The sequence below is a fragment of the Solanum dulcamara genome, chromosome 5, assembly GCF_947179165.1.
Source record: "Solanum dulcamara chromosome 5, daSolDulc1.2, whole genome shotgun sequence".
NCBI lineage: Eukaryota > Viridiplantae > Streptophyta > Magnoliopsida > Solanales > Solanaceae > Solanum > Solanum dulcamara.
In genome coordinates this window covers 69,632,829-69,646,184 of record NC_077241.1, presented here as the reverse complement: position 1 = coordinate 69,646,184, position 13,356 = coordinate 69,632,829, and the positions used below count along the sequence as shown (strand labels likewise).

General features: G+C 31.2%; 1 protein-coding gene across 1 annotated transcript; it reads right to left on the bottom strand.

Annotated features, from left to right (window-relative positions):
* Positions 1-852: 852 nt before the first annotated feature.
* Positions 853-12,735, bottom strand: LOC129890708 (pectin acetylesterase 8-like). The gene is made up of 15 exons (XM_055966202.1): positions 12,571-12,735; positions 9,441-9,548; positions 3,477-3,541; positions 3,173-3,300; positions 3,013-3,095; positions 2,792-2,921; positions 2,586-2,665; positions 2,392-2,478; positions 2,111-2,235; positions 1,949-2,009; positions 1,803-1,856; positions 1,611-1,688; positions 1,390-1,495; positions 1,149-1,294; positions 853-1,029 (listed from the first exon to the last, which is right to left on the bottom strand). Exons 1-15 carry the CDS (start codon positions 12,733-12,735, stop codon positions 937-939), a joined length of 1,509 nt encoding a protein of 502 aa, XP_055822177.1. The 3' UTR covers positions 853-936.
* Positions 12,736-13,356: the final 621 nt, after the last annotated feature.

Sequence of the window (13,356 nt, the reverse complement as noted above, 5' to 3'; positions counted from 1 at the left end):
GCAATCTTTCTCTCTCAAAGTACCAATGCGCCAATTTTACTAGTTAACACGGCATATGATTCCTGAATTTGAAAAACTACACATAGTAGAAGTTAAATAATCACAATCACATCAAGAACACTTGTATGATCATTAAAGAAGAGATATTGAAAAATAACTTCAGAATTGTGAAGAACTTATGGTATATATTTCAAACAAGGTTATAGTAACGTGATAACGTCACTTATGGTCATTAATTAAAGAAGAGTGCATGTGATGTTATTGAATTGTAAGGAGGGTTTTTTTTCTTATATTAATGAGCTTTTATTAAAGACCCTTTTGAAACCATTGAGTGAAGAGGAAGACCAAATAAATGATTCATATGAACAAAGAGTTTTTTCAGCCCTTAATTAAAATTATTAAATATTCATCAATAACGTCTATTAAATAACTTAATACTATCAATTGCTTCCTGTAATTTATACACTGCAACATTGTCTTTGCAAGCATTAAGTTTAAATTATACATTGTTTTGCTATTACAAGAAAAGGTAAGCAAAGATTATTTTTTTAAAATAATATTCATGCTTTTGTGCATTTCTTTGCTTCTTAATTATATTCATGCTTCTATATTTGATTATTTGGAATACAAATTTCATTCTTTACACTTGAAATTCGTTGGTCATAAATATTTAACTTCAGGTACCATACAGAATTATAGACGCAATAACAAAATTATTATGTTAAATTTTAAATTGCATTTAAATTTTTGGAAAACAGGAAATGATAACATTTAGGCACATGTAAAATATTTTGAGATGCCATTTTACGAAACAAAATTGAACTAACTACATAAAAATTCTCTTTGCTGCAACAGTCAGCTACTCCTCAACAACTGCATGCGTACCACCAAATAAGCAGCAAGAACAACATCTTCAAGCGTATTCATTACAAAATTTTATTGAGGGCAATTTCGGACAAAAGGGTAGGGGTCTCTATATTGAATTTCTGCTCTCTCGAAGTACCAATCTGCAACAGCTTCTGCAATTGTCTACACACATAAAATGTTACGGCAAATTAAAATTTGTTAAGAATGACAGGCATTCAATAAAATTCAAAAAAGAAGTGTGTATTCAAATTTTATATGGATAAAACAAACAAAAACATTACCTTATTAAGCAACCTTGGAGAGCTACCACTGAACCAGTATGACGATGCAACAATTAGCCCATGAGAATAGCAAGACGTGAGGAAATAACCCCTCGTAAAACAAGGGGGTAGTCCCTCAAATGTCTTCAAGAAATTCACTCCAAAGACTATATTAAAAAAATATAAGTAAAAGAAGAAGAAGAGTCATTATACATGTGTAACGTCGTATATACATTAGTTAATCACCCAGAGAAATGTTAACCTTGAATAATTATACGTTGGCTAAATGTGCAGCTATTTGTGTTATTGATGCAATCTTTCCAGGCATGTTGAGGATCAAGGTATGCAGGAACCAAAGTTTTAGTAATCTGGAGTTGAAGCGCGTTGAATAATCAGAATGATTTCTTTTTAGATTTATAGAAGCTAAAGAAGAAACAATTAAAATTCTTAAAACTGAGAGAAATTAACATTTGTTTCCTTGACCTGCCAGGTGTCATAGATAGAATTGATTATGAAAAGTGGAGTCTGAATGTATGGAACAATATTCTGTGGGAAAAAGCACTGCAATATATATCATCAATAAGGAAAAATAATGTTATAATTAGAAGTCAATCTTTATTCTCTTGCATAATTAAAGGAAAAGTAATTTGTTTTGAAAGCTTAAACTCTAATTACCAAACTTGGTTCCATTGCGGACGTGCAAGCTGACGGCAAATTTTTAGCCGATCCCTGAGAAAGAGAGAGGGAAAAAAGTTATTCTACTAAAGCAAACGATTAACTTTACCAAAATTACTAAAACAAAAAAAGAAGATGTGACTCACATGTAGGTTAACAATTTTCTGATACATCTCTTGAATATGTGAAGTACCATAGATTGTCTTGCTGCATATAAATCGTGAAAGTGACAAGAGAATCGGATTAAACACTAATAAATATCATTTTCTTGAGATCACACAACGTAAATATAAGAAGAGTGTGCTGACCCATTGATGAAGAAGCCAGGATCTGCAACACATTTTACTCTGGCATTCTCTGGAAGGAGGCATTTGAACTTGTCGCAATTCAAGATAGTTGCCAACTCTCCTGCTGATGTTCCAGATAGGATTGCCTGACAATATTTTGATATTCAAGATATAGCCAAGTAGGATTTTTTTTAAAAAAAAGAAGAAATAGAAGATATAATAAAATAAGGTAGTACATATATGATGTGTAATTAGGAATATGAAGCTAGATAGTGACTTCATTCAATATGCTATATTCTTACATTTTCAGCATTTTTCATTCCTTTGCTCCATAAATCTTCCATAATAGCCTTAAATATTCTTGCCCCTCGGAAATACAATTTGTTCTCCTAATGTACATTAATAGACAAATTTAATCAGAAAAACGTTACTGGAATTAATAATATATATGTAAGGATATATAACTGTGCAGTATATATACATATATATTTCTTACAGGGTGAACTTGTTCAACATCACCAGTGAAAGATGAACCATCACAATACTTCACCCTCACCCTGTTCCAATTGTAAAACTCTACCAAATTCCAACATTGTTTGCAGTTAGAACAAGTGTGTAAAAATTTACATATGCACAAAAAAGAAAAAAATAACAATAATAGTGTGAATGAAATGCAATATATATGAGTGCGAGCTTCATCACCTGGATTATATTTGGAGGTATTATGAAGTATCCCAGCGAAAAAACCTTGCTTATCCATCTTCTTGGTAGAACCTAAGTACATAGTTGAACGATTAAGACAATCTAGGATACTGTTGCACCAACCGCCTCCCTATAAATATGAACTATTTCTCATTAGTTATGTTAAATATGAGAATCAATTAAAAAGAAGAAGTAATTAAGCATCAAGCTAAGTAACTAACATCCAAGTAGATAATCCAGCTGTGAAGTCCGTTACCATGTCCTCTGTGCAGATGATATGCTGGTGGACTACCATCGAGACATACTGTTGACAAAACAAATGAATAAATTAAATGATTCTCTTTGAGGAATTAAGAGTATATTTAGCTAGACATTAATTACCTGCGCCTTGGGCAGTTGCGCTTTCAACTATTGTTATATTGACGTACAAATCAACTTCGGCGCCAAGAACATGAGTTGTACAAAGTAGTAGTACTACAACAACAACAACCCAGTGAAATGTTTTTATCCTGCAACGAGCAAAAACAAGAGTAAATTTTACACAAGCTAAGGTAAGAAGAGCTAGAGACAAGTGTTAGTTATAAATGAAACAAAAAGAAACAGACAAGCTTGAGCTAAGAATTACATGTTAACAGCAACAAATTTGTTCTTCTTAAATGAAAGGAGTTTTTAGAGAGGGAGAAACCAAGCACACAAATGCTTATGATTATACTGTAGAAGTAGATTTGTAGGACAGCTAGGAGTTAACCTCTATTTATAAACAAAAATAATAAACAGTTAATTCTTATTCAAACGACTAATCAAGTGTTTTCTTCCTAAAAACTCATTTGAATCCTTAATTTGAAATTATATTTGATTTTTTATTTTTTGTGGTTGGAGTTCGCTGGGAACACATAGACGAAACTGTATACTCTCTCCGTTTATTTTTACTTGTATAATTTTTTAATTTGATTCCTACTTTTACTTGTCATTTTTTATTCATCAAGAAAATACAATATTTTTCTTCCTAATATATCCTAAATTTATTTTCATTGAGTTAATGTCTTTGAATAATGTAACGAGTAAATATATTTATGACCCAATCAATTAATAGGGTTAAAATGGTAAACTCGCTATATTAGTTATTATTTTCTTAATAGACATGTCAAGTCAAAAAATTGACAATTAAATTCGAACGGAGGGAGTATATAAAAAGTGTAAGGATGATTAAAGGTGATTGGACTAGTTTGAAGTCAAAATCCAAAGCTAAACGACCTGAAAATCTTTCTTTGTATTTAATAAGTATTAATACATTACCAAATAATTCATTTAGTCGCATATTGTAGAAAGAGTTATTTTAAGTAAATGACTCGTCAGGCGGTTGAATCAAACTTCTTTGGAAAAATGAATTGAAATAGCCCAAAGAATTGAAATAAGTTTGTTTTGTAGGAACAAATTGTCATTTTCTGTTGAAAAATCTACCATTTTCAATCTCAACTTAGTTCGAATGCTTGAAGATCTCATTAAGACGGATTAATTTTTAGTTATTTTTTTTATCAATAATGATCGGTCATATGATAATTTTATATGTCGAGTGAAAGAAGAGATAGACGTTGACGTTTCACCCAATACCCTAGTCTAGTCTTCCAAGGAGCATTCATAACATGTCAAAAAAAAAGTATCCTTACAAGGAACACACAGTGGTCAGCCATGCATAATCAAAACTATCTAATTATATTCTATACGAAATTAAGAAAATAATATAATATTATCAATTTCTTTCTTCATAATAGACTTTCTAAAATTATATCTGTTCAATGATCATAATGAATAAGTGGGTTTCTTTCATTCCCACATAATTTATTGCTACATCAAATGTCTGTGCATTATTCTTTCAAGGGAATGTAAATTACAAATATTCTGTAAGTCATTTATTCTAAATAATAATGCATACTGCTACATGGCATGTGCGCACTTCAAATGCAATTTTTTGGCAGATTTTCTATATATGTTATGGTTTTTTTTACTTGGATACTTAACACTTTTCTTAAAAAAGTATTTATTAGGAGTGAATTTTATAAAATTAAATTTATTAGTTATGATTTAAAAATCTAAATTGGACTATTAATACTTTATGTAGTTAATTGATGATAAAAATAATATTAGGAAAAAGAATTTTGAAAAATTGATTTGCTAAAAGACACATAAAATATCAATTACTTTCTTCGTTCATTAAAAAACATTTTAATACTAATAAAGTGAGTATTTTATTAAATTATCCTTTATTAAATGCATAATAAAATGTAAGGTTTTGAAAGATTAAAAAAGGCAGCCCGATGCACTAAAGCTCCCGCTATGCGTGGGGTCCGGGAAAGGGCCTGACCACAAGGGTCTATTGTACGCAACCTTGTCTTGCATTTCTGCCAGAGGCTGTTTCCAAGGCTTGAGCCCGTGACCTCCTGGTCACATGGCAGCAACTTTACCAGTTACTCCAAGGCTCCCCTTCTAGGTTTTGAAAGATTAATCCTTAGAAAGTTTTTAAAGAATTTATATTAGATAAGGGCAATTATGAAAAAGATAATTAATACTATATATATCTCAATAATAAGTTTTTAATTCATAATTAATAATTGCACTGCACATATAGCGTTTGACATTTAAGATTTAAGTGCACATGTGATGGCAGTAATTTATTATGTGATAGTGAAAAGAAACTACTTACTACTAATATTCAAAGACCAAACAATTTCAGAATGTTGATTACTAAGAGAGAAGCCAAGAAAAACTCATTTTGCCCTTGAAATACAATTAGATTCTAGGTTGTGTCTGAGCACTATGTATTCTTTTAATTGGAATAGTTGATGAGATATGTTACGTATGTTGTTGTTTTCTCATCAATGCTCTTTAACAAGAATAGACTGTCATAATCTAAAATTCAAATGGTCTACAGAACATTCTTTGATAATAATGTAAATATCTAGAAAGTAACATACGCTAAGTAGTTACTAGAACGATCAAGAAAATTTAAGATGTCGTTGCTAGGAATAATATATATATTTGTATTATTCATTGATTAATTCATTTTTTATCAATATTAAATATGAATAAATCAAATATTTTAACTATTTTTGTTTAATCATTTTTATCCACCCATATCCAATCTAATCTCACCGTTTACCACTCTTAAATACAACCGATATCTTAGTGTATTATATTCTACAGGAACATAAAATTTTGCCGCCCACTCATTTTAATAGACCTTTCATTATCATACAAATTGTTCCTACATCATATGTTCACTTTTCTTTAAATGAAAATTTTCAAATATCATGTCCTCAAAGTACAATTAAATTAGGTGTGGGTAAAGTGCATATCTAACTCTACCGAAATTATTTATTGTGAATTAAACAATAGTGGTGATGTATATGAATTTGTTGTTTTGTGTGAAAGAATGTTATTGTCACGATTCAATCCATCGGGCCGTACGGACACCTACTCTATGCTAACACCTAAGTAGGAGAATTCTTAACCCCCTAAACGGACCAAAGTTAGATCATTTCTTTTACTTTCGGTTTCTTTTTTGAACTCGCTTGAACCATCCTCTTTTTGTTCCTTTCTTTTGAATTAAAATCCAACAAAATTTGTTGTGTTCATCCATGATTTTGATTGTATCTAATAAAAAAACTGAAAAATAAAATAAAATAAGAGTCACATACAAACACAAATGAAAAAAGGAGCTTGAAATCGTCAGAACTAAAAAATAATAATAAATAAACCGCACAAATGTTGGCCGGTAAATATGGAAGCACAATTTGAGAGGAAAAGGTGAATTTTTTTAAATTTTGATATCTGATTGTGTTGAGTGAAAAAAGGAGATAAAAAAGTAAAGAGATTATGGAGACCGAGAAAGTATAGTTTGTATAATTGGTTAAAACCAAATTATACTCCCTTATCCAAAATCAAACTTGGCCCGCGTAAATATAGTTATATGTTAGTGGCGAGAAGTAATTTTTTCAAATTATAGCTATAATAAATAATTAACTAATATATATTGCGTAATTTTCTTAAATTCTCATAAGGCTGCATCATTTGGGCCCTTTTCAGCCCATTTTTCTTCCTCCAGAAATCTGCTACTTTAGTCCTTTTGGACTGCTGCTGCTAATCGTTTGGGTTTTTGACCCATTTCAATAATGTATGTATACTTATGTATACATTTGATGTATACTGATGTATATTCTGTATTTTTGCTTGCTTTTTCCTGTTTTCAGCATGTATACTTGTAGTATATCAGATCCAAACAATCTCTCGATGGCTTGGATAACGAGGCTTATTCGGAGGATATTTGTTTTTGAGTTTGACCCCCCAATTTGAAAGGTAATTGACGGATTGAACAGGACAAAGATTTTATGGCATATATATATATATATTAGACTATTCTATTTTAACAAAAACATTTCTTCAAAAAAGAAATGAAAGGTTGGAATAGTAATATACATATATATATATATGAATGAAGGGAGTAGTAATTGACATAATTTTTATTATTATTATTATTATTATTATTATTATTATTATTATTATTATTATTATTATTATTATTATTATTATTATCATTATAATAATAAATAAATAAATAAAATATAGTGAAAAAACTGTCAAATAAATAAGAAAAAGATAAATCGGATCCTTGGCAAAGAAAGGTGCTACATCACTTTTTAAAACAAATATATATATTGATTATTTCTTTTCGTTATGTAAAGAAGAGTGTGATGTTATTAAATTGTTAATAGTTTTTTCCTCTCATATTAATGAGACTTCATTGATGTCCATTTTAAAACCATTGAGTAAATATGGACCGAATAAATTATTCATCTGAACACTAGAGTTTTTCAGCTCTTAATTAAATATTTATTCATTCATGACGTGTATTAGAAGAAAAGATAAGCAATAATTTTTATAATATTCATGCTTTTGTGTATTTCTTGTTTTCTTAATATTCATGCTTCTATACTTTGGAATACAATTTTCATTCTTTACATTTGAAATTTGTTAAACACAAATATCTCTTATCAATAATGGAGGCACTTATTTATACGCCAAAAATGTTTAAAAGCTTACTCCAATTACCATACAAATGCAATGTAAATTATTATGTTAATTACGTTAAACTGCATTTAAATTTTTGGATAAAGGCAAAACAATTGGCTATGTGAGGGCAAAAATGACATTTAGGCACATGTAAAATATTTTGAAATGCCATTTTAAGAACCAAAATTGAGCTAATCCTAATTGGAAAGACCATATATTTCGAGAAAAGTAATCATCGATCTGTTTTAGACGTAATTTCTGTCTACCTCCACTCCATAATCATTTGAATTATTCAAAATATTAATTGAAGTGGTATTAATTGTGCTTATGAAACTCTTTAATGTTATTGAATAATTATTTATTTTCACAGGAAATATGAACAAAATGATGGCTTGGGAGCAGATTCGTGTGTTTTTCTTTATATTGTCGAAGTTGGAAAAATCTGTATGAAGGATCATTTCCAAACTTCTCTTGTAGCCTTAAGAGTTGAGACCGTCAATAAAACACCTTTTTAGATCCTCTAGAATGCCATGTCTATAGTCCTAGACTATGATCACACCTTTAACATGGTTTACATCTTTTTTTAAGAAAATTATCAAAATAACTTTATATGTAATGTTATTACGATAAGAATAATATTTCTCATGATAAATTAAATGTAATGCATAATACTTAAAACTTTATCCAAAATCTAATTGATTCTCTAATTTTATAGCCTTTTTGGGTAAATAACATTGCATTATTATATGGAATTTTAATATTTACAACTAAACAATACAATGTTTAAGGAGCTAATCATGAGATATAAGGTATAACAATCTTAGGATAAGATATAGTATTATTTTATCTCAGTTTTGATTGGAGATATTAGATAATTTTTAAATTATTTATTCCATCATTTTTGTCATAATAATGAAATAAATTATCATATATACATAATAAAATAATCTATTTCTAAATTAATTATCTTAAAATAACTTGTTTCCAACTAACTGAGCCCCGATAATTTTACCCGCACCTCGCTAAGATAGGTCCAAGATCTCACTTTGCTCTGCATGTGATCAATAAGAGGCCCACATTGTTCTGTAGTGAATCTTTTTGTCACGATCTTAAATTATAAGCCGTGATAATACTATCAATTCCATAGGTGAATTAATTAATAATAACTTTCTTGCATTATAAATATGTAAGTTATTTATAATTTTATTTAATTATAATAATATTTGTTTATCTTGAAATTTCTCTGCTTTTTTTTTTTAATTCTTTCGCTCCAAATAATTTTAATTAGACTTAGCTAGATGAAGTTTCATTTTTGCAAAGTTTCCATTATATAAGAGGTTTAAATTTTTTAGGAAAGGAATACATCATAGGGGTATAACTGCGGGATTTTTGTAATATAGAAGTGTAAGTATTTCATTTTTAAAATACAAAGAGTCTATCAGTGTAACGACCTGTCCCCCGTCATTATGAATAGGCCAGTGGGGAAAGATTTTTGGGCCAGATACTTCGGGTAGTAACTTGAGAAAAATTTAGCCTAGGCCAGACTTGGACGAATTCTGAGTCAGGTGAAGTCTAGGGTGACCTGGTGAATAGTGAGAGATCGAATCTCTGCTCTATTTGGATAAGCTGATAGCCAGGATGATACAGAACATTTACGGCTTTGTGGAATCGCATTCGACAAGTAAAACTCCTGGAATCGAATTTGACATGAAGGGTCTATTTTAATACGTCTTGGGAAGGGGATGTGTTGTGAAATAGGGGCTTGGAGCTCAAACTTCTAGATCTCTATTTTCCTGCAACCCGCCAGAGCCGGATCTGTCCAGCTAGAGCCGGATGGTCCCTCCAGAGTGGGACAGTCGCGAGACTTAAGTCGGAAAAAACCCTAGAATGGTCTTTTTCTGCAAAAACAGTTTCTAAGACTTCAGAAGGCGACCTACGGAGATTTCCATCAATTTCTCATGGATTTTCATGATTAAGGTAAGGATTTTACTCCCTAAATTCATCCTTTGATTCCTAGAACCTAGAAACTATGGTTGGTAATCATTGCGGGAGGGTTTGAACTCAAAACTAATAGTGGGAAATAGCCTTAGGGTGGGGTTAGGATTATGGGTTTGGTCTAGGATGAGAGTTGTGTTATTTTTTATGATAGTTAGTCTATTGTGTTGATCCTTTATATGTATTTACTGTTTTAGACCAAGAACGAGAGGAACGAACATGAAAAAGGAAAGCTTTTGCATTGTAAAGTTGTTGGAGCTTGAATTTGAGGTAGGTAATGGTTTTGTTTCCCGTATGTGTTTCATATACTTATTAAATTGCTTCATAATATGCATAGGTGTATATGAATAGGGAAACATGCTAGATTATGTGTGAAATAATCACTTACTGACCTATTTTTGTGATGAACCTGTTCTTGGTGATATAATGCGATAAATACTGAGTGTATTTGTGATTGTGGTATGTTTGGATCAGGTGTCACGTTCCAACACATAGTTGATTGTTTGTAGGTCCCCTGAGAGGACCCTTAGGTAAAGTTATAACATGTTGAAGATATTGAATTATGATCTTACTGAATATGGTTGAAGATGAGATTGGTTAACTTATTTTGTATATATATATATATATACCTGTTATGTTAAGTTTACTTATCTATAATCCTCTTACTGGCTAACCGCGTGATCCTACCAGTACACCATCATTTTTGTGTACTGATACTACTCTTGCTCTGCCTTTTGTTAAGTATATGACATATTCAGTCGACTGTGGAGAGACCTCATTTAGAAGAATTAAACTTGTTCGAGTTCAAGAGTGAGCTGTTTATTTTAAGCTGCCGGGAACTCTTCTTTATTCTAGTCCTTTTTCGAGGACTAAGATTTTCAAACACAATTTTAGTATTATAACTTTATTTTGGGAGTGTTTCCTCCTTCTCATACTAATATTAGGTTAGAGTTTTGGTACGGACAACTTTCAGTTCCTAGAATGTGTTTACTTCTGTATAATTTGGGTTGATAACTAGATGTTTCCTGAGTTTATGGGAACTCAGCATTTATTCTTGATTTACACTTGTTTTGCATCTTTAAAAATTGGTATACTTTGCAATTTTTGTTGTTAGGTTGTTTAGAATGGTTCTCCAACCAGAGAGTTAGTATGGGTGCCAGTCACAGCGGATCAAAGTCATGACAAAGTTGTTATCAGAGCCTAGGTTCGTTAATTTTGTTGTACCAAAATGAGTCTAGTAGAGTCTTGCGGAATGGTACAGAGACGTCTGTACTTTTCTTCGAGAGGCTACAGGATTTTAAGAAAAGTTTTATTGACTTTCTTCCTTCGTGCTATAACTTGATTTCAATTGGTATTAGGTGATCCAAATTGGTATCTAACCTCTTTTACTCTCTTATCCGTGTTAGCAAGAACTGAGTACCAACAATGCGGTACCCAGTAAGTAAACAAGTAAGACTAAGGAAAGCTAATAGAATGTAAGTACTCCTGTCATACCAACCAAACCCCTCAGACTACAACCTACATAGAAATCAGCCCAGTCTAACAACACAAATATATATATATATATATCAACAACAGTACAACTCAAGTCTCAGTCAAATCACACCAATCAATAGTATGAATCACGGGAATATCAGGGGTAAACACAGTCCACAAATGGCAAAATATGTATGAGGTAATACAATGTCACATATAGTGATGCATGTTTGTCCTAATGATACACATCTATTGAATAGAAGGTCAGAACCCATGGGAGCCACACATGGATCATGTATCCGCCGAAACTATTTTTCTTCGGCATAAATCATCTCTCGCCGAAACCATTTCCCTTCGGTATTGTCGGAATCATTTCCCTTCAGCATAACTCACATCTCACCGAAACCATTTTCCTTCGGTATAATCGTCGAATCAAATTCCATCTCAAAGTATCAAAACCAATGCAAATAGGTAATGTCCATGTAAAATATAATGATAGAATGATAATATCAACAATTAACAACTCATATCACAATAATATATTTAAGTATTCACAATAAGCCAAGTATCAACTCATATTGAACACAACATGTTAAATCATCTCATTTGCCATCTATTACCCCCTTATTAATTATCAAGTCCGATTAGACATCAAATACTCTCCAAAGTCATCTTCCATTACTTCTTAAACATAGGTTTAGAAATTTACTTGCCTTAGTTAAGGTCACGGTCAACTCAAATCCAAAGCTTTCCTCTCCGACGATACTTCAAATCACCACAATCTAATCAAATATAGACTCACAATCACATTTCAAAGCCAATGATACTAAAATTAATTAATTCGGGTGAAAAAGGTAAAATGGTCAAAAATCCAATGTCGAAAAACTATCTTGAAACATGAATATTTTAGATGAAAATATTCTTTAAGTAGTCACGAATCTATGGTGAAAACTATTTCAAAAATAAGGTTAAAATGAGTTCACAATCCCAATATTTGATAGAATTTCGAATTAGGCAAAAACACCCAAAATATCAAATTTAAAATCCAATTTTTGAAGTTAAAATTACAATTGAATCAATGAAAATCAAATATATAAGTTAAAAATGACTTATCCAATGGTTTTCCACGAAAACTATTCTTGAAAATCGCCTAAACCGAGCTTGGAATGTTAAAAATGGTAAAATTCCATCTTTTAGAAAAGGTCATTGTTCAGACCTCATTAACACTTTGTGATCATGACCTGAAGCTCGTGAACGCGAAGGTCAACAGTCAATAAGGTCCGCGATCCCGATCCTTCTTCTACTAAATTGAAGGTCTTTAGAGAAGACTCTTCAAGAACGTGTTCAACCTCCGCGAATGTGATGGTTGAATCATAAGACCCTTCACAAACGGGAAGAGATTCCATGAACGCGAAGCATATACCCAGGCACCAGATATCAGCAAAATCCCACAAGGCATAAATTTGAAAAAAATAAAAAAAAAGAGCAATAGGAAAGAGAGAAAGTTGCAGAAGTTTCGCTCATTTAAAAATTACGTTGAAGCTATTTCTAGCATTAGAATCACCTCCCAACCAATGAAACCATCAGAAATCCAATCCGAGCAACCGAACCCTAAATGTTGACCAAAGTCAAACTTGAATCAAACTTTAACTCAATTTTCAACTTGGGACCAAAAATCCATTTTTCAACTCCTACTCTCAATCCGACAACTCTCCAAGACCAATTTCCACCTTTCAGAACTGATGGAATCGATGAAGCTCCATTTTGAGACTCAAAACTTCAAATAACTCCAAAACTCAAAATTTGACAACTTAAACCTTTAAAACTCATTTCATTAGCAAAACCTCAACTTTTCACAAGATTTTCAAAAAACCAACTTACAAACCCAATCTAAAATGACTCAGGGCAACTAACGGAAGGGGTAAAATAGTAATTTTGTTTAAAATATCAAAAATGACCTTTAGGGTCATTACACCTAGAACCTAGAAACTATAGTTGATAATCATTGGTAGAGGGTTTGAACTAAA